The sequence below is a fragment of the Pholis gunnellus genome (assembly GCF_910591455.1).
Source record: "Pholis gunnellus genome assembly, chromosome: 12".
Lineage (NCBI taxonomy): Eukaryota > Metazoa > Chordata > Actinopteri > Perciformes > Pholidae > Pholis > Pholis gunnellus.
This window is the reverse complement of record NC_136539.1, coordinates 2,923,437-2,943,427: the sequence shown is the minus strand read 5'-3', so window position 1 is coordinate 2,943,427 and position 19,991 is coordinate 2,923,437. Positions and strand designations below refer to the sequence as shown.

At 41.9% G+C, this 19,991-nt stretch overlaps 1 protein-coding gene across 1 annotated transcript in view; it reads right to left on the bottom strand.

The window, feature by feature from the left end:
* Positions 1-19,991, bottom strand: part of dpp10 (dipeptidyl peptidase like 10) — a gene marked incomplete at both ends in the record, with an annotated part of 203,278 nt that overhangs the window by 6,783 nt on the left and 176,504 nt on the right. The window contains 12 exons of the mRNA XM_079169617.1: positions 531-725; positions 1,537-1,606; positions 1,689-1,787; positions 4,096-4,140; positions 5,718-5,839; positions 7,256-7,303; positions 7,565-7,656; positions 10,547-10,654; positions 12,935-12,973; positions 16,015-16,138; positions 16,687-16,784; positions 18,759-18,913. Coding sequence (XP_079025743.1) covers positions 531-725; positions 1,537-1,606; positions 1,689-1,787; positions 4,096-4,140; positions 5,718-5,839; positions 7,256-7,303; positions 7,565-7,656; positions 10,547-10,654; positions 12,935-12,973; positions 16,015-16,138; positions 16,687-16,784; positions 18,759-18,913 — 1,195 coding nt within the window. The remainder of the gene's footprint in view (positions 1-530; positions 726-1,536; positions 1,607-1,688; positions 1,788-4,095; positions 4,141-5,717; positions 5,840-7,255; positions 7,304-7,564; positions 7,657-10,546; positions 10,655-12,934; positions 12,974-16,014; positions 16,139-16,686; positions 16,785-18,758; positions 18,914-19,991) is intronic.

The following is a 19,991-nucleotide window of genomic DNA, read 5'->3' as shown; positions in this document are numbered from 1 at the left end:
CAGGGATCAGGGATCAGGTACCAGGTACCAGGGATCAGGGATCAGGGATCAGAGACCAGGTACCAGGGATCAGGGCGCAAGTCCCCTCGTCCCGGGTACCAGAGAACATTTCCCTGATAACTCCAAATCTGTGATGAAATCTGCAAGAGGAGAGCTAGTCAACGTTAGCTGTTAGCAACCGGAGGGCAGCATTGTTCTGCTGGGCAAAAACAACCTTGCAGTTTGTTACATTATGATGCGTTCAAGATCTATTCAGCATAAATGACTGTTGTCAATGATAAGGTTAATTGATGCGTTTAATATAATCTTGTAAAATGCAGTTTTGGACGAGAAACTAGAGGCGGATGATTAGGGATTAATAATAAATTCACATAAAACAGTATGTTTGTAACACTAATAATGGAGTGTATGCTGAAGTATATTGGGTTCATAGTTTTGTTTTAGATTTTTGCCGTGGGTATCGACAACTGAATTTCGGATACCCTGACATCCTTAGTTTAAAGTAGAATTTAGTGTCTCTGGTAACGTACTGTACTGCTGCGATCTGGTCCTGAACATCCACAGTTCCCAGTCCCTGGTGAATCTCGTGCAGGACCCTCTGACCCTGGAAGCCGCTGCCCCGGCCGTCCAGACGAGCCACGAGGATGCTGTCTGAGCTGACCAGCACAGAGTCCCAGCTGAGAGAGAAGCGGTCCGTCACAGCCTGACCACCGGGGGCGCTGTCACTGAACAGAACACAGGACATGATGAATAAAGACAAACTCCGAGAATCCCAACCAGTGAAATCAAACTGCTGCAGCAGAGAGCAATCAATCGATAGGATTTAAGTGAATTTATAGAAGTGCAGAGGAGGATTGTGTTTGCAGATTCGTTTGCTAGCCTGCTAACAGTTGGTCTTTGTAAATAACGTAACTCATGATTGCCTAGTTATAATTTGAAAGTCATTTTTCGTATTGTCAACAAATCCAAACCAACAATATGTTAGTCCGTCTCTCAATAATCTCCCACATTTCATCCCTGTCGGTGGCACACAGCGCCAAGCACATTGGTTACTTCTGACGACATAAATCCTAAAAAAAACGTATCATTTAATGTTATTAAAAAAGCTCAGTAAAACCCCCCAAACAGCTAGGCACTGTAGCGTTCAGCGAACGTCACACACATAAAAGGAGGAAATAGTATGTATTTGTTGGGGATACTTTCAGCTGCGGATTAATCATTTGTTATGGCTACAGTGAGTTTTTACTGCAGCACGGCGGTGCACGTGGGATTGAGTCAAAACAAACTATAGTGTGTTCACCATGCTAATGAGGGAACATGTCACCCGGGGTAACAGTTTGGCGCACTGATGTGTTTTACTGGTTTTTGGACAACATTGGAGCTCTATGGTACAGAAGACCTTCCTAATTGCTACATGGATAAATGTTCTGACCAAGGGTTGTATTAGGACCAATGTATTAGGAAATAAAAATAGTTTATTAGTACGCCTTTCTGGCATATTCCACGGTATAATGTGTCATTACAAATGGTACGTACATCAGCAACAGTAGTCCGTACTGACGAGACTCAGAGAAGTCCGGTGGGTACGAGATCTTCAAAGGTAAATCTGTCAGGAGAACGACAGATAAACAATTGTATCACCAATTCATCGTGATTTACAGTAACAGTATGGAAACCAATCAACTCACCAAAATGTTCCATCTGAACAGTTCTGAAGTCAGTCAGCTGGATCTTTTTGAGCATCAAAGCCGCCTTCAGCAAAGAGTTGTTCTCCAGGATGTAGTAATCTGAAGAAGACGAGGGGAATGGGTTTTAAGGATGATAAGAGTGCAACAATTGCTTCCAATAATCAGAGTGTCGCTGCATTCAAATGACCTATAATGACACGAGGCTTTGTCTTTGGAGCCGGTGATGTAATGAGATGAGATGGAAGGTGTGGAGGAGACGGGTGAGATCTGAGGCTCGTTTATAGTTCCTGACATTGTTTCATTTCGTCGTCAATATAAAAGGTTCGGGAAGCTGAATACATTCCTGGATTTAATCTCCTTTTGGTTTAGCTGTTGCAAATAAAAGAGACGGTTCCAAATTGTAATGAGTTATACGATTATCATATGAAATATGCAATCAACGGCTATGGCAAATCACATTTTTTTAACAAAATGTGTGCTTTCAGCCTTTTCTTTCACCAAAAAAAGACCCCAAAAAGCTGGATACGGTTAGTAAACAAAATAATTTGCAGCTGACCTGTATGCATTTTGAAAATGGGCGTAGTTCCCCTTTAATTCAAACCTAGACAATAATGCTCATTTGTACTACTGTTAAACTTGGATGAGCACAATGATATACGGTCAAAAGGTTCCATTTCTAAAAGGCGCACAGCAGCTTGCTCACTCTGGCCTCGACAACAGGGGAACCGATATTTTCTCCACATGTAAATAAACAATGACTCTATGGTTTCGGCCATTTTTTCCAGTCAAGCCATCTGAGGAGCAGCCTAAATGAAATGGAATTCATCCAGCACTTCTAATGGAAAACCCAGAATCAATAGACGCCTCATTATGAAACCCGCCGGGGGCCTTGAGTTCCCAGCTGTGGATGGAGGGCCTATCCAAATAACCCGGGGCAAATTGCTTGCTTTTCTGCGGCACAGCTGTTAACTTTTGAGGGGGGTAAAAAATCCACTGACAGACATAGAGGCATGGATAACAAGAAGGAGCATTTGTGTACTGTACGTGTCTGTGTTCTGAGAGTGGGAGTGCCTGTGGGAGAGGAAGGAATCCAGATGTGAGACCAGAACAGACCCAAAAAGAGATGATCACAATTCAACGCTGTTGATGGCTCTGAAACAAGGCCAACCCCCATTAAAGTGGTGCCTTGACTAGATTTCAATAGACTCAGACTCAGAGATCAACGCAATCACAAAATCCTCTCTGTATGCTCTAAATGAGAGGTTTCACTTGCAGCAAAGGCGACATGTAGTTTACCTTCAAAACCTTTTTCAACAGCATGAAGAACAGTGAGCCCTACCCAAAAATATCTCTTCTTGAGAAGTTGTTTTAGCTGCTTGACCTGCAGTGCTAAGAAGCAGCGACCATAACAGGCTGTACTCATCCAGCGTTCGTAGCTATACCGATGAAAAAGAATGCGCCGCCATTCGTAGATATCGAGCAAAATCAATGTTCCTCATTGTTATCATGAACGAGACCCCAGAAGTTGATTTTGAAAAGACTGTATGCATGTAACGAGCAGAAATTGACCCTTGTTGCTGTACTTTTGTAGGAAATCGCATGAGCCTGCATCCACATAGGGACTGCCAGCGTCTTTATTCAGTTGTTCCCAATGAGGAGAGCGCGTATGCGGCTGCATGCAGCTGAGCACGCCGCCTTCTTTTGAGCGGCCGCTCAGAGCGCTTCAAGTTGAAAATCTCTGAACTTTTCAGAAAAGCACCGGTGACGTCACCGTAGTAAATGGAGGAGAAGCTTGTTTTTGCCGTGTCTGTTTGTCCTGAACTGTCAGACACACACTATCATGACGCCCATTTATGGGAGCAGATCAGCCGGGCGGACACTGAATGTTGCAGTGTCGTGATTTTATCACCATCAAGTAGATAATTCAAAGCAAAGGAGCGATGCTAGGCCACCATACAACTGTGGTTGTGGTGATACGTTGTCAAGAGATTATTGTCATAGAAACATTCTGGCTCTTCTGCCAGAAAAAGACGCCATGTGGACACAGGCCTTTACTGTGTGTGAGATGATATATCAGCTGTTGTGTGAGGATACGTTGACCACAATGTTCATTTCAGGCAGCTTCCTTCTGTTTACTTCCAGCCAGACTTAGAGACAAGCATTTGAAGAGATTCATATACAATCACATTCAAATGGAGAAGCTCATGCAGCTTCCCCTGGATTAATACGTTGTTTTGCGGGGGACACAAATGAATTTCCCTGAATTTCAACAGCTGAGACGTTGACCCCACAAAGCCACAGTAGCCACATTTATGTGAAATACACCATTTTGAAAGGAACTGTATTTATCCTTTGTAATGGTCGTCATGTGCCCGTCATTTCTCACCAGACTGAATGGATTCCTTACTTGAATTATTGAGGCTGTGTAGGATGACAGTCGGTTCTCCAGGACCTGAAAGGAGAAGTAAAAAAGCCCGTGAGTGTCATTCAATCATTATCCTGTTATCTAATCCTCACTGAAGGATCGTGTGTGCTATGCAGATAGTGAACGACAATTTAAAAAGAAAAATCTTCAGACATTGTGGATGGTATTTTTATTTTCTGCGTCACAAGGTTGGTCCTGTAAAGCAGCCACACAAGAGTCAAATGCAGGCAGCCGTTTTGATTTTCTCGATTTTTCTGGTAACCCTCCATACTTTACCTGCATCAATTAGGGGTTAAAGGTGACTCGCATCGCCTCAGACTGTCAAATTCTGTGAGTTCTCTTCAATGTCCCTTTGTGAAATACTTAGTCGGAGGTTAATAGGATGGCAGGTTTTGCTGAATGGCAAACTGAGAAATAGTTTCATTATGTGAACGTACCGGCTTTCAACACTAAACCAATCAGACACTTTTCTTTTTTTTGGAGGGGAATTAAAAGGCTTGTGTTGTGTTTCCTGGTGCAAACAGGTGTCAGGACAGATTTGTCAGGGTTATGTGAACTTGCCCCCCCCCCCCCACCCCCCCCCAGAAGAGAACAAGCTTCCTCTATTATTTTGTAATGCTTTCGGGGAAAGGGAACGGCATTATTATCCAATAAATCACCACGCCAAAACCCAAATGCTTCTGAGCACGAAGCACTTTCATCTGCTCAAAAATAAATTGAAACCACAAACAATATAAAGAGTTACCCTCTATTAAACCAGCTAGCTGCGGCTCGATTACGCTACCTAAAAGTAATTATACACAATAGAGCGGCTGTTTAATTTTATGCCTCTCATTTGGAACTGATGAGAGATTAATTTAAGAGCGAGTAGTTGGAGGATGACAGTTTGCAACCAGCAAAGCCTGACATCTGCTAGATGATCTCAGACTTAAAATGTATGATTAAATTAGAAACATAAAACAAGAAAGAACCCCAAATTTCAAAGATTTTTCGAATCTTTTAACTGCAAACATCTGCAGTTGTGTTGTCTTAAATTCCACATATTTTAAGTCAATTTTGATTTGAAGGTAAAAGCTGAGGCTCTCCAGCATGTTGAATCGTAGTACAAATTTAAATTATTATTATTACACAAAAATAAAAACTTTTCTGAGAAAAATGATACTGCCACTACTCTATATGTAGAGTTAATCTACAACTACTGTGGTTACTTTGATCCAAAAACAAGTCAAAAGAGATGATTGATTCAAAATGAGTTGACAAAAAGAGTTGTGGGAGAGATTTAAAGATGATGCAGTTAGCAGTGGGCTGCCTTCAGACAGGTCATTTCAAGCAGAGCCTTGAAGAGAATTAGTCCTTCTGTAAAACCTGCGGCATATTTATCCAGCTGCACAGTGTGTGATGTGGGAAGTTCTCCACAGTTGTATAGCGGTTGGAAGCCCTCCTCCATTCTGCTGTGCTTTTTATGTTGTGTCCCTCTTTTGTGCAATCACGTCCCTGAACAATTTTACAAAAATCATTCTGGTAATCATTTCCATAACCGTTGTTGTGGAAGCTGAAGATGCTCTGGTTCAAGAGCAGCCACGTCAGGGTGCGTGATGGCCTACCTTTGCAGCGGAGGATAATGTGCTGGTTTGCTGGGCTGATGTCGGCGTCGAAGTACAGACAGTGAGCTTTATTCAGCTCACATGTCAGACACCGTCGTGGGAACAGACCCACCGTTTTAACACTGGGGAGAGGAGATAAGGATTTCAGGAAAGTAAGACAAAGAGGCACAAAAACATTTTGAGTAAAAGACAGAGGGTAATGCTGACATTACTTTATCTTCTTATTGTGGTCAAACAATGCCCTGAAGGACCAAACCAGCAATAAAACACATCCAGCTAAATGTGTTATCAGTGTAGTCACAGCCTGATGCAGATTACTGCTCTATGGCAAATAACTTCATTATCAGAGTTGTCCAATAACTATTCAAATGACTGAACTGTGAAACACTACAAATTGCACCTTGCGGTGGTTGAGTTAAAAAAAAGTGCTTTGTGAGGTCACAGTGACCTTTGACCTCATCATTCATCCTTCGGTCCAAGTGAACGTTTGTGCTAGATTTGAAGAGATTCCCTCCAGGCGCTCCTGAGATATTGTGTTAAAACAAAATAATACCAGCCTTAATGTGTGTTAACACCAAACGCGATGAACGCGGCGAGATTACATACAAAGTCTATGTACAGACGCGATGAACGCGAATTTGCAATGGCGCGGCGCATTTGCCGCGATTGACACGTCAAAACACAGAAGTTGAAATATTTGAACTTCTGCGAAAAAATCGCGTGACGCTCCAGCGTGATAGCCAATCAGCGTTGAGTTGCTCCCCATGTCATCAGTGACTTCCTGCCGTTGTTGAATCAGGAAATAAATACTGTAGCCGTCTGTGTTCACCCAGAGCTCTACGATCCCTCATATCAGTAGAGACCGGACCAAACTATGTGTAGACATGTGTGTGTGTAAACCATATGGTACAAACAATGAATAGACGCTGCCGTAGATGACGTTATTGTGAGTGTTGATGGAGCTGCTATAATGTTAGCATAGCCTAGCACCGATCGATCCGAGCTCCATTGAGAAAACAAGTACAAATAGGCATCATTACCTAGTTATTTCGGAGTCCCTTTTTGTCGGTTTATTGCCGTTAAATCACAGCCAAATCAGTTTATTTAGTGTTCATAAAGCTGTAGTAAACAGCCGACGTGTGGCTCGCTAGACAGTGAGCTCGATGAAATCCACGGCGTTTAGTTCGCCGTGATATCTGGGACTTCCACAACACGTACTGAGCAGAAATAGAGGTTATTTTTCCACGGTTGATGGCGGACAGTTGAACGGCTTTCAGGCCGCCCCCTCTCCGTCCAGCGCGATTCACGCGAATGAGCACAAATAGTCCAATAGTCAAACAATCGCATTTGGTGTGAACACACCATTATACTTTAAGCGTTTATTTTTAATGATAAAATGGTTGCGAGCAGCAAGAAAAGAAAAAAGAGCGGAGACATAAAGTGAGTACACTCTTAGTGATATCAGAGTCTTGCAAAGATCTTGTTATGACGAATGTCATGCCACTGTAATAGAAAAAAAACACGAGGCGCAAACCAACCTGAAAAGTTGCCGTCTTTGTGGTGAACCCTCCGTGCTGAGAAAATAACTGTAAATAGAAAACACATCCCAATAAGCATGAACATAAATAATGAAACTTCATTATCTCTTTCTTGAAGTTGAATTTATACATGTGATTAGCAAACCACTCTTCTGTGTACAGTATGAGCGTGGTATCCATGGTGAATTAAAGAGAAAATGATGCAATTTAGAGTTCAGTGTCTGAAATGTGACTCATCAGTGGACAGATGGTAAATGATAAGAGAACCTAGCTTATTAAGTGTGTATTAAGAAATGAATGCAGACTTACAGGTTGTCAGTGTTCTCATCATAGGCAATGATCTTGGTCACCTCCCAGTTTCCTGATGTTAGATGTCGGACTTCATTTTGATCTGCTCTGAACTGAGAGAAGCAAAAGAAGATGAGTACAGGTCATTTGTATGAACATCTGATATTTGTGTGCTGAAACTGTGCAGACAAACAGCAGCATCAGTCATTGGTTCAGAGCCTACTGTAGGTGTTAAATGAGGGCCTATGTGAATGCCCACCAGTCAACGACCTCTTGTAGTCATGTGGATAATGACATTTGTCCGGCCCAGGCAGAGGTGGTATTAGCATTACTGTGTTATAACGCTGCACAAATCCTCAAGGTGTGCTCAGAAAGTCAATTCTGAAAGCGAAGCAAGCAATATACTGCTTCCACACCTTGTATTAGAATGTGTTTTGGGAAATCGGATTGCAATCGGATAGTGCCCGCCCACATGTAAGTAAAGGTGTAAATGCACCCAAAACGCATTGAGGACAGACGGTGATCGGATCGGAGGTGGTGGTCAGGGCATCGAACGCAAGTTTAAATGCAAACAACAACGTGTTTAAGGCGTGGCGCCGGTGTTTGACACTGGGAGTGAGCAAGGGTTTCAAATACCGATGCTCGGGCAGAAGCCCTCCACGTTGTGATACTGATGCACCAAGGCACCCTTTAGCGCCTGTATGATGATATTTTTAGATGCACTGGGCTTTCAACTAAGTCCAATCAAAACCCATCAGTCATTATTAGACGCTCAGAGCAACGGACATAGTATTAAGAGTCTACGAAGGTCAGGTGGGAGGGATGGTGAATGGGCCAAACAAACACTGGACTTTTACTCATGTCCTGTGTGAAACAAAAATGGAGGGATTTTTGTTATGTCATGGGTCGTTGGTCACGGGGTGCTATGTCACTTAGTGACCTAACATTGCGTCCCTAGCTTATAATATGTTTGTAAGTGTACTTATATCAAGCCAAATCATGATGTTTTTCCCAAACCTAAGTGGTTTAGTTGCCTGAACCTAATCTGCAACGTTACACAAGATTAATATATGTCCCAATGTTAACCACGGCCGTTTCACAAGGATAACCACACGAGAACCTTCAGTGTCACAATACTACGCAAAAAGGCCGCCAATGCAGCAAAACGTGAAGGAAGCGGCCATTAGCGAGTGAGCGAGCTAAGCTACTCACAAGAAAGCCGCAAGAATGCTTGTCAAAACTAATATTTAAGACACTCGTGGATGGAGTCAAGATGAGACCAAGTGTTTGCTTGCAATTTGGTCAGACGGAAGTTAACAAGCTAATTGTAGCAATTCATATCGCAGCTGAGCTATTTAGCAATGGCTGAGCTAGTAGTGGAGAATGACTACGGCTAACGGGGATCAGGACTTCTCATCGCATCTGATCTCACTGGAGACGCATATTAATACCAGGTGTAAATGTAACCAGGTAAAATCAGACCAAGATACAATCTGGATACAAGACACATTTTAAAGCCAGGTGTGAATGGAGTCATAGATACGATGTGGCTGCATGCAGAGTTGATAAAGAGGCGATTCAGATTGAGTTTAGGACGTTTGCTTATGCATGTTTGCTTAAATGTATGCTTATCCAGAGGGTTTGTGACTCAATATATGTGCAGCAAGAAAAGATTACAAAACACACTCCACACCAAAGACTGGACAAACACAAAGCAACATTGGTTTGTGTTCAGTCTGCACACACCTTCAGGAAAGAGGCTGGTGGGTGGTAGGGCATGCAAAACTGTTCACACAACGAGACACATTTTCAAGTACAACCTACTAAGAATAAAAAAATGTTTAGTATTGGTTGTTGTTAAGAATCAAAATCTAAATGACTAAATATAATGTGTGCTTACAAAGCTTGGTGTCCTTATGTGTCCTCGTTGTGTGAACTTCCTCTGACGTAAAGCGCCACAGCTGTTTAGTCTATCCAAAAGAACACTCAGCACTGCTTGTAATGGTAAATAAAGTTGTAGACGGCGTCAATACTTCATGGCGTCTTCTGATTATAAAAGTGACCTTTGTACTAGAATGAATTGTTAAAGTGTCCAAATACATAGAATATGCTGTATGAAGGCAATTTGTGTGTGTTATCCTTTCGTGACGTATTGCCTGTGACACTGTTGTTTACTTAGTATAAATATCCGAGGCTCGGGGACAGATCTCCGAGCAGCCTTCATCCATGTATACTGTATGTGAATCAACTGTCTCCTTCTTGCAAGAATAAATGTCCTGTTTAATGATTGTTGCCACGGCTCGAGTGAATTTTTGGTAACAGTTGTGGTCTGTTTTCTGCAACCTCCATGTTTTGTGTTCTATGTGCGAATGCTACGTACCTCGTATTGATTCGTAATGAGGTACTTCTTCTGGTAAAACAAAGTTATACACAATGGAGCGATTGTAAAATCTTTACTGAATGGATGGGTAAACTTTGGGTGTGACTTTGGACACTACGTCTTACCATGACCACGATCTTACCTTAACCTTTAACCTTTAACCTTTACCAAACCATAAGCTCAACCCAAACCTTGACCATAGAGGTGAAAACTCTTTTAAATACCTCTGTTCCCCTCTACTAACATTCAACATGCAACTTTTCTTTGGATACGGATGGGGACGTTTTAGTGTCTGTGTTGATGAGTGGGCCTATACTGTTGGAGAGGAAAGGATCATCAATCACTTGCAAGAAGTATCTCAATTAAGGCAGCAGTTCAATTAACAGCTCAACAACAGCATGTCAAATAAAGGCTGCTGTGAGTAATTTCCTCAATATTTGGTTAAACCATTTGGAAGCACACACTCGGCTGCACATAACAGTAAAGAGCTCTATTAAAGCTGCGGAAACACACAACATCCATCCTGTCAGAATAAAGGATTGAGCCAGATCCTGTAGTCGTAAGAACTGTGGCCTATACGCTGCATCAACTTCAGGGTAAGTGACTGTAAACTGGGCCTTCACCTGTGTGGTGAACATGGCGATGTGATGGAACTCTCCACGTCCTCCTTGTTTGACCGGGACAGTCAGGAAGAATCTGCTGCCATCTTTGGAGAACACCGGCTCTTGGTTCTGCAGTAAAGCAAAGGTAGATGAACTCAACAGCATCGATCACCTCGGTCGACAAAACAACACATTTCTGTTTAAACATTAGACAGGAACCAGATTATCCAAACTTGTGATTTCTATTTTTGTTTTTAAAAGGTTTGAATCGTCATAAATATCCTGTTTTCAGAGGCTTGCTTTTCATACCACTGACATCAACAGCACGAACAAGTGAGTTAAAATGATGAGGACATGATGTGCAAATGAGCTCTACAGTCAAACCACTTTTTCAGCCAGAAAGTAGTAATTTGTCTATTTTGCTATTGTCCACATTGCTCTAACAAAGGGTGAACAATTTTCCGGAAAGGGAAATAGGTCGTTAGCATGATGAGCCGAGAGAAAGGTGCACCATTTACCACCATCTGAAACTCTGCACTGATTTTACACGTAAACACCCATTGAGCCTTTATGGGGAGCACGGCTCTACCTGTGAAACAACTGTTTAATGATGTCATAGTGATGTCATCAGGGGATTGGGTTTGGGGAGTTGCAGTTTATAACAGAAGGCTTGTGTTACAAGTTCTCTTCCCTTTGTTAACATAGCCGGGTTGGCCGAGCATGCCTTTTGGCACATGTGAGCACGCTCCACTGGTTAGCTCACCGCCACCACTCTGCACTGCTCTCATTCGGCCCTTACAGCTGATAACACTGTCCTCTCAGGTATACTCTGTTAGCTCTGTTGCCCGTAGTTTGAGCTTTTAGTGCTGTTAGCACCGTTGGCTGTGAGCCGTCGACAACTTATAATTAGCATATAAATGATACGCTGCTTTAAATGAACTTATCTCAAAGCAAACAAAACACTTCGACCAGCTCCACCTCAAGCAGATACGAGCTGGTTACACAATAATACATCAATAACAGTAATCTACTAATATATAACATGACAGGGGTCAACCTGCAGCGATAATCAGTATTTTTTATATGTTTTTAGTGCATTCCATTGATAAGACACATACGTTTACTTCAGTAACATTTTGAATGTAGGATTTTATTTACTTTGTGGTATTACTACCTTTCCTCAAGTAAGCGTATGAATGCTTAACGTAACAGAAAATCATAGTTCTGGACATTTTTAGCTAAACGTATTAAATACTTAAATAAGTACATATCCATACTGTGCACTGAGGCAATAAAGTTCATCAAGTTTACATTTGTGACACCCACACTGAATAAATATCTCACTCAGAGACACAAACACATTCTGTCTCAGATGGAGAGAGTTTACCCAGAATGAGACTTTGGCATTTGAGACAAAAGACGTCAAAGAATCTGTTGGGCAAAGGCCCTCCCTCTGCACTGACACAACATCACAGTCAGTAGATGAGCACCTCGCAGATTAACCACCTTAACACAGACAAGCAGCTCTGCGTGCCAAGATTGACAAGCGGTTAAATTACCCAGCGCTACAGCCAAACATGTTCGGCTGCAGGGCTGTATGATCCACATCCTGCCTGGAACGTTCCCTCCTCTGCCTCCCGAGCAAATCTAAAAGAAAGAGCTACAACTAAAGCTGACAGTGGACCGCACTCTCTTCTTTGGAGGAGAATACACACATAGAACCATATCTAAATGGAACTGATGGTACAGTGTCACGTCTTAACCTTGCTGGATGTTATTTGATGCCAGGTTGTTGAATATCCATGGCTCCGTTGATGATTTATTACATCTGCAGTGAAGTCATGCTTTCCAGAAGTCTAATTTGACTAGAAAAGGTTATTCAAATGTTTTGTTCTTCTTGCAGTGAAAACATTCTAAAAAGCTCACTGTGTGCTGCAATTTTTCACATTTCATGGATGAACTATACCGACCGAATAGAAACCGATTTAAATTGCAGCTGCTTTGATTTTCAACTTGTTCTAATCCCCCCAAAGCACTTCATTATCTCCAAGGAAGGCTCTCTTCTTTGCTCCTAAATCCTACAGGTGATAATGAAGTGGCAGGTCCCTGCTTCCAGAGTCTCTACCTGCTGAAGAGAATAATTTGAGCGGGTTGACACTGAGTGCTTCATTGCCACCACTCATCCTGTGTTTGCGTCATCGGGTGAGGGATTTTGGAGGATGACTAGAGCCTAGTGTGCATATACCCAGACATGAAGTGGGTAGTTGGTGAAGTTGTCCTTTATGTGGCATTATTTGAAAGATACTAGAATGGAAATGAATGACATCAAGTGAAATTACAGCAGTGGAGCGCATGCTTTCAAAAATGATTGAGTACAGACTACGACACACGGACCGGAGAGCACTTTACCTGCTTGGAAAGCCACAGCTCGGAGCTTTCTTCATGTCTCTGAAAAAAGGATGGAAGAGCAAAATGTCAGTCTGCAGTTAATAAACCCAGATCATCAACCCCCCCCCGTCTTCACAGCCTTTCTCTCTGGGTCCTAAGTTACACTTGAGTGCACTGAGTTACAGGTTTTCAAATAGCGGACAATAGATGCAGATGCAGTTTAATCAAATTCCTCATCACAAAATTGCATTTCTTTTATGTTTTTTCATATTATGCGTAAACCTATTTTGGAATAACGCTTCAGTGGCATATTTTCTCGACAGAATCATCCGTCACATAATGTAACCTCATGTTTTTCGTGGTTTATTTCAACACACCACCAGGGACGCCATTCCCAGTCTGAGCCATCCTTTCAAACTAATGCATGCATGAGCCGAGAGCCAGAGTTTTGGCAGAGGAGGCCGGGGCATTTGGTCCAAGCCTGAGCTAAGCTGCCTCTTGGCTGGGAGGCATGTTTGTTGGTTAAATCACACCAAATCAGGAAAAAACAACAGAACTGGAGAGCAGGTCCCACAGTTCAACGTCGTCCAAGTGTGGAGAGAACATGGAAGGAGTTTACAGCAGCGGATGTTTTCTTCAAATACTCCTCAGTTAAGGTTTTTCCACAAAGTGGCACCAGAGGAGTTCATCCGCATGTCCTTGTAACCAAGAGATTTAGTGACTTGGGACGACTCGTGAGGTTAGTAGATGATCGACCGGAGTTTGGGAATACGTCAATAACTCTCAAGCTGTTTCTATTGTCTCTCTAAGGTTCTGTTTACTCCTCCCTGGCATTGTGTTCTAGGACTGGACACCACAGACCGTTCTCTAAACCCTGCTCTCAAACACCATTCATAGCTTAGCTTAGCTTAGCAACCGTAACTAGGTTCAGCAGGCGTGTCAGGGATTTATTCATACAGGCTACAACTGATCAATCATTGAGAATTATAACATTTTGTCCCAGCATTTCTGTTTTAACGAGCGCAGATTTTCTCGCTGGCTGCGTGCATTGTATTGTAAATCGTGTCACGCGATGCTACTCGGCCAACCAAATCTGCATCTCCTGATAAGCATCGTGACTCGAGTCAGTGAGTGACACAAACATAGGCAAGACGAGAGGCAACGGTCGGAGGAATGAGTGACTCAGAGAAAAGTCATTCCCGACGTTCTCTACAAGAGAAAAAGGTGACAACAAAAACAGCTTTTTATTCACGAACGGACGTTTAAAAACCAGTCTGCCTCATGTGTTCCGAGGCCAAAAGCAGCGACTTGAAGTGCCACTACAAAGACAAAACACAAAACAAATCTTTAGATCATCACAGCCGCTGAAATCTGAACTAAGGGCAGAGAAAATAAACGATCTTAGCCGTTACTTAATATATATGTGGCACTGGATCATAACGAAGTCGGATATTATCGTGTCCCGGACCTACGGAGACGGGGCTGTGCATTAACACCGGATATGCTTTTTTTCCAACACGCCAACCAACACATAACGGACAGCTTACAGCAGAGGTCTTCAGCAGGGGGGCCACAGAGGTACTGCAGGGGGGGTCGTGGCATTTTTGGTTGATCAGACAATTTTTCATATTTTTTATAGTATATAAAAAAAAAAAAAGATAACAGGTATGTTTATGCATGGCAGGCCATCACTCATTTTTCGTTTCCACATTTATGTTTAAAATAAAAACGTCAATTTCAATAGCTTGTATGCATGATTATCATGCAATTGACAGACAATGTTGATATTGGTATCAGCTGAAGGTATGTTTCTAAATGTCAGTGGCACGGCCGCCCTACTCACTGCCTTCACATGTTTAAAATAACAACATGAATATATCAACCTGTGTATTATTTCAATAGCTTAGTATTGAATGCACAATAAAGAGGTATGTTTATACATGGCACTAGGACCAGTTTAATATAAAACACAATCTTATACAATATATATATAGTCGGGGGTCCCTGCTCCATCTCTCTATCAGTTTGGGGGTCTTTGTCCTGAAAAACGTAGAAGACCCCTGGCTTAGAGGACCAAGAGGAGATATTAGCTGAAGTAATCGGATTAGAATCACTGACTCCACCTGTAATGTTACCAGCACCTCACCTTCTATAACGTCAGAGAAACACACCATGATAGGTGAATGCATTTGTCTTAGTCTGCCTCTGAATACTTTTTAATCACCACCAACTCATTTTCTCAAGCACAAGACATTCCTTTTGAATGTCTGTTATTTACTTAATCTGCATGTTTAAACACGAGACAGTTTCAGTGGTAACCAGTGGTCGTGATCATACCAGCAGCGTTTATGCAAATATTACAGCGAGAGCGTTGATGTTCCCAGGATGCGATGGACACTATTGATGCGAGCATTGATACTGAAAACAAGACTTTGTATCTCGTACACTTGTACTTTCTCTCCAACACGAGGAACAGATGCTGCTCCTCTTCCTTAGAACTCATGGCAACACAGCAGATGGCAACCACTCAGTGAGGAAAATGATTTGAATTGACAAGCGCTCGTAAAAAAAGTCAAACAAAAAAACTAAAAGCAGTGGCGGGGAACGAACAGTGGAGTCTTTGAAGGGAGCCGGGTTGTATGGCTCTGGTCCTATCAGAAAGCAGCTCATCATTCTATTTTTATTTGTATTTGTATCATTGAAGGCAGAAGCACCACAAAGTATATATATATATATATATATATATATATGTACATTTTCATTTACACCAGTTTAGACTAATTTCTCAGATTTACAAACATCTCTGCTTCTCTGCTCACGACAACGAGAGTGTTACCTTGGAAATCATGGATCACGGATATAATGAGTCAGGAACTGTTACTAGGCTTTAACAAGTGTCAACCCTTCACAGAGCACTAGGAAGTAAATGTAGAGCATTACCTTCTTAAATTAAGGCAAAACATTCCCTGATTAGATGATTACTTTGCCAACGTGAACACAGAGTCTCCTTTTCCACCCAAGGACACACTTCTTTTTCTCTCTCTCTTTTACACACACACACATACCCACACACACACACACACTCACACACACATACACACCGTGACGCAGGCTCCAGTGGTGGTGTCACACACAGTCAGGATGGAGATGTTCTGGGCCCGGTTCAACCACCTGACCGATGTCTTGGTCTTGCTGATCCACTTCACCATGGTAACATAATGTTCCCTATGAAAAACATGAAACAAACGCTGGTTATCACCATGCACGTTTATTTTAAGGTTATTGTTTTGTGTTTTATGACCCTCTAGTGTCAGTTTTGGACGTGGATGAATTGAACCATGGGTGCGGGTTAATTTCCCAGTACACTGGTCCTTAAAACCCTACGACACAAATGCTGGTTCAAGATTAGTCTGTTTTGAGGCGGGGCGGTCCAGGACTCAGTCCAGCACAATGAAATACATTGATACATATGATGCAAGGAGAGTAAAAAGACGTGAAGTCACAAGGGAGTTTTGGCATTCAGTGATGCGGTCTCATAAAACCTGATGGTGTTTGACCATCAAACCTTTACTTTGTTTCCCCACTGAAAGTATAAGTTACAACTACTGTAACTGCAATGCAGGGGCACAGCAAGCTGCAGTGCGCACGGTTTCCCCTTATTAAAAGGTGCCGAGTGTCTAGTAAGCAAAAATTATCATGTGAAGTTTAAAAAAGTCGAATGTCTCCTACGGCCGATGCAGAGGTTTCAACAAACAGAGAGCAGCTCCCCTCACCGTAGCTTGAGCGTCTCTGGAGGCATGAGCTCCAGCGTGTGCGTCGGCCCGTAGAGGTTGACAACGTAGAGCTTCACCGCCGGGTTAGGTTGGCCAGCCTGCACGCAGAACCAACAGTCCAGACTTTAGACAAAAGCCCCACATCATCAAACGCTCCATGCATGCACCGTCCAACATGGCAAGCGTGACTTATAGAGTGCTACGTGATGAAGTGATTTGGAATGAATAGTTCAATGAGAAGATACCTTTAAGAGCCCCTTTAAACTCTTTTAAATGCACATCCAGTTAGACAACCGTGCATGTGTAGTTTTACAGGAACTGTTCAGAGTTTTGTGTGACAAACTTAACAGCAGACATAAAACATGATTGCATTGAAGAAACACTTCACTGGCGCAATAGTAAGCTACAATCGTAAAGAACGGGCATTTGCATTATTCTTTTTCACTCCAGCTGCAACAAATCACACTTTTGATTTCCTGTGTTTCCAAGAAGACATGCACAGAGAGAGCCCGATGGAAAGATCTTCAGAGAACAACCGGTGTCGCTTTCAATCGAAGATGGGCAAAGCTATAGTAGCCAACTGCTTTGTGTATTATCTGTGTGTGATCACTGCGGTGCGTTACTTGAGTTCGAGCGAGGCTGCTCTCAGTGGGTGAACATTGTTCCCCTTCTCTTTGACAGTGGACAGTCTCCACGTACGACTGATCACTGGTGGATAGAAGCACAGACTCGAAGAGACACAACCTGTTTGCCTTTTGGCTCGCTGATTTCAAACTGCATTGAAAATGTTAAGCTGTGATACGAAAGTGTTACAATACAGGGAATAAGAAAGTGAATCCACTTGAATCACAAATATTGCAGTTAGTGCGATAGCCTGTGTTTCCATAAATAATATTTAAAACTCGCCTTGTTCAGGGGTATTTGCCTTTGAATTATTCTATGAACATGTTTTATAGGAAGACAACTGAGGACAGAAAAGCAGTGAAAAACTAAAAATAAACTTAACAAGGCTGTATAGTGAACTTAGAGAGGATTAACAGCACAATTTCTTTAAAATAACTTAGCGTTTGTCCACCTGGCCGGTCTGCAAATAGAAATAGGAGCTAAACATCTCTTTCTTTGTATGATATTAGTAATTTTTGTACATGGTCCCTGACAAATAGATGTAATAAACTAAACTCAACATTTTGGGACATACTTCCTTGATGAGAAAGCAACCAAAGGTTACAATATAAAACACACTGAAAGGGTTATAGTTCTAAGATGAAAACACTAATGAAAACTCCCAGACCGGACAACATTGTGGTAGAGACCTGTCATTCACTGCAGCACCGCCCTAAAGCATACTCTGCTTTATGGTCTGTTTGATTCTAAATGGACCATCATTTACTAAATGATCAACATGCTGTATTGAAGAAGACTTGAGACTAGAGATTGAGACCATAAACTCATGTTTACAATGTTTACTGAGGGAATAAATCAAGAGAGAAGTAGACTTATTTGTACAACCAGAGAAGTCGCCCCCTGATGGTCATTAGAGGTAATGCAGGTTTAAGGGACTTCCACATTGGCTTCAATTTTTAGACGCCGAGGTTGGCACCTGCCGCCACCCATTCACATTACAGTTCACATGCAAAATGGCACCACTTGTAAAAAAATTGTCATAATTTGCACATATATTCTTGATTCATGGTCAAAAATGTGTTTTGTGAGGTCACAGTGACCTTTGAGCTATGACCATCAAATTCTAATCAGTTCATCCCTCAGTCCAAGTGCATGTTTTGTGCGATATTTGAAAAAGCTGATGCTATATAGTGTGTGGTCGCTAACTCCTTATTGGACCGTCAGTGCAAAGATGGGGTAACCAATAGTGAAACCCTTTAGAGTGCCAAGTACGTCTAAAGTAGAATGATTTCCATCTTCTTATCACATTCTAAAAAATGTAACAAACAAGAGTATGTCCCAAAATGGTAGCAAGAGATATGTTATTGACATTTTTCTGGACGCATGGCTAACGGTCGTGTAACTGTGCAGTGACATTATGACATGTGTGTCCTCTGGATAATGTTTACCTTGGGGTATGGGTATTGCTTTCCTTTGGGGTATGTCATGCCGGTGAAGCGAGGCAAAGCCATGTTGGGCACCAGGCTGTCATTAAGGACCAGGAAGGCCAACCTCTCTCCGTCAGGTGACCACCAGTGGGCCACGTGGGTCTGAAGGATCTCCTCTGTTTCGTAAGGAGACACAGGATGAGCTGCATTGTTTTATCAAAATCAATCTTGAAATTGAAGGATTCAGAAAGAGTATTATCACCATAAAACACAAAACGGCTCAACATATGATCTGTCAATAAAGGACCAGTGTTAGGATTTTTTGTGGCATCCAGCCGTGAGGTTGCAACTAATTGAATACCTCACCCTTAACTTTAACTTAAGTGTTTAGAAGAACCTACGGTGGCCTTCGGGTGCTTTCGCACATCAACATAAAAACGTAGTAAAAGGCTTTCTCTGGAGCCAGTGTGTGGTTTGTCATTTCTGAGCTCCTGTAGAAACATGGTGGTGCAAGATGGCCGACTCCGTAAAGAGGACATTTGGAATATAAGGGCTTATTCTGAGCTAACAAAAACACAATGATTCTTAGTTTCAGTAGTTTTTGTAGAATTTTTAAATGATTTTAGCATTGGTTGACCACACCACTGGGGGGGCACCAAAGTTGGAACCTCTACTTCTGGCAGCTTTAAATCACAGCATAATTCAGCTGTGTACACTGACCAAAATACTTTATTCTGTGTGGACATTTATATATCTGTAACCGACAAAACATTTGTAATGAATTATTAACTAACCTTAGCACTGAGGTTGAAATATAGATGAGGTCAGGTTAAATGTTAGACAATAAAGTCGACGAATTGCATGAAAAGCATTACAGCCCATTTAATAATTCATCATCTGTGTTAACACTCTGAGTGTAGTGATTACAGTGACTGTTTGTATGAATGTCAAACTTTTGATATGACTTTCTTTAATGTTACTAACATTCAGCAGATGACTGATGTGTCACTTTAAAGTATAAAGTAGGTTACTGTTTGTATATCTCATTGATTTCAAGTAAACATAAACGTTTAAATATATTCTAAATGTCATTTGATAGAAAATACTTATAACAATTTTATAAAGTCCTAATTAATGGGGATGCACAAACACACTCAAACCGGACACAATGATGTGGAAACGAAAAATAAAATGGTACATTTCGGTGTCAATCATCATTATTGTACTTCAAAAATATTTAACAATAAAAGGGAA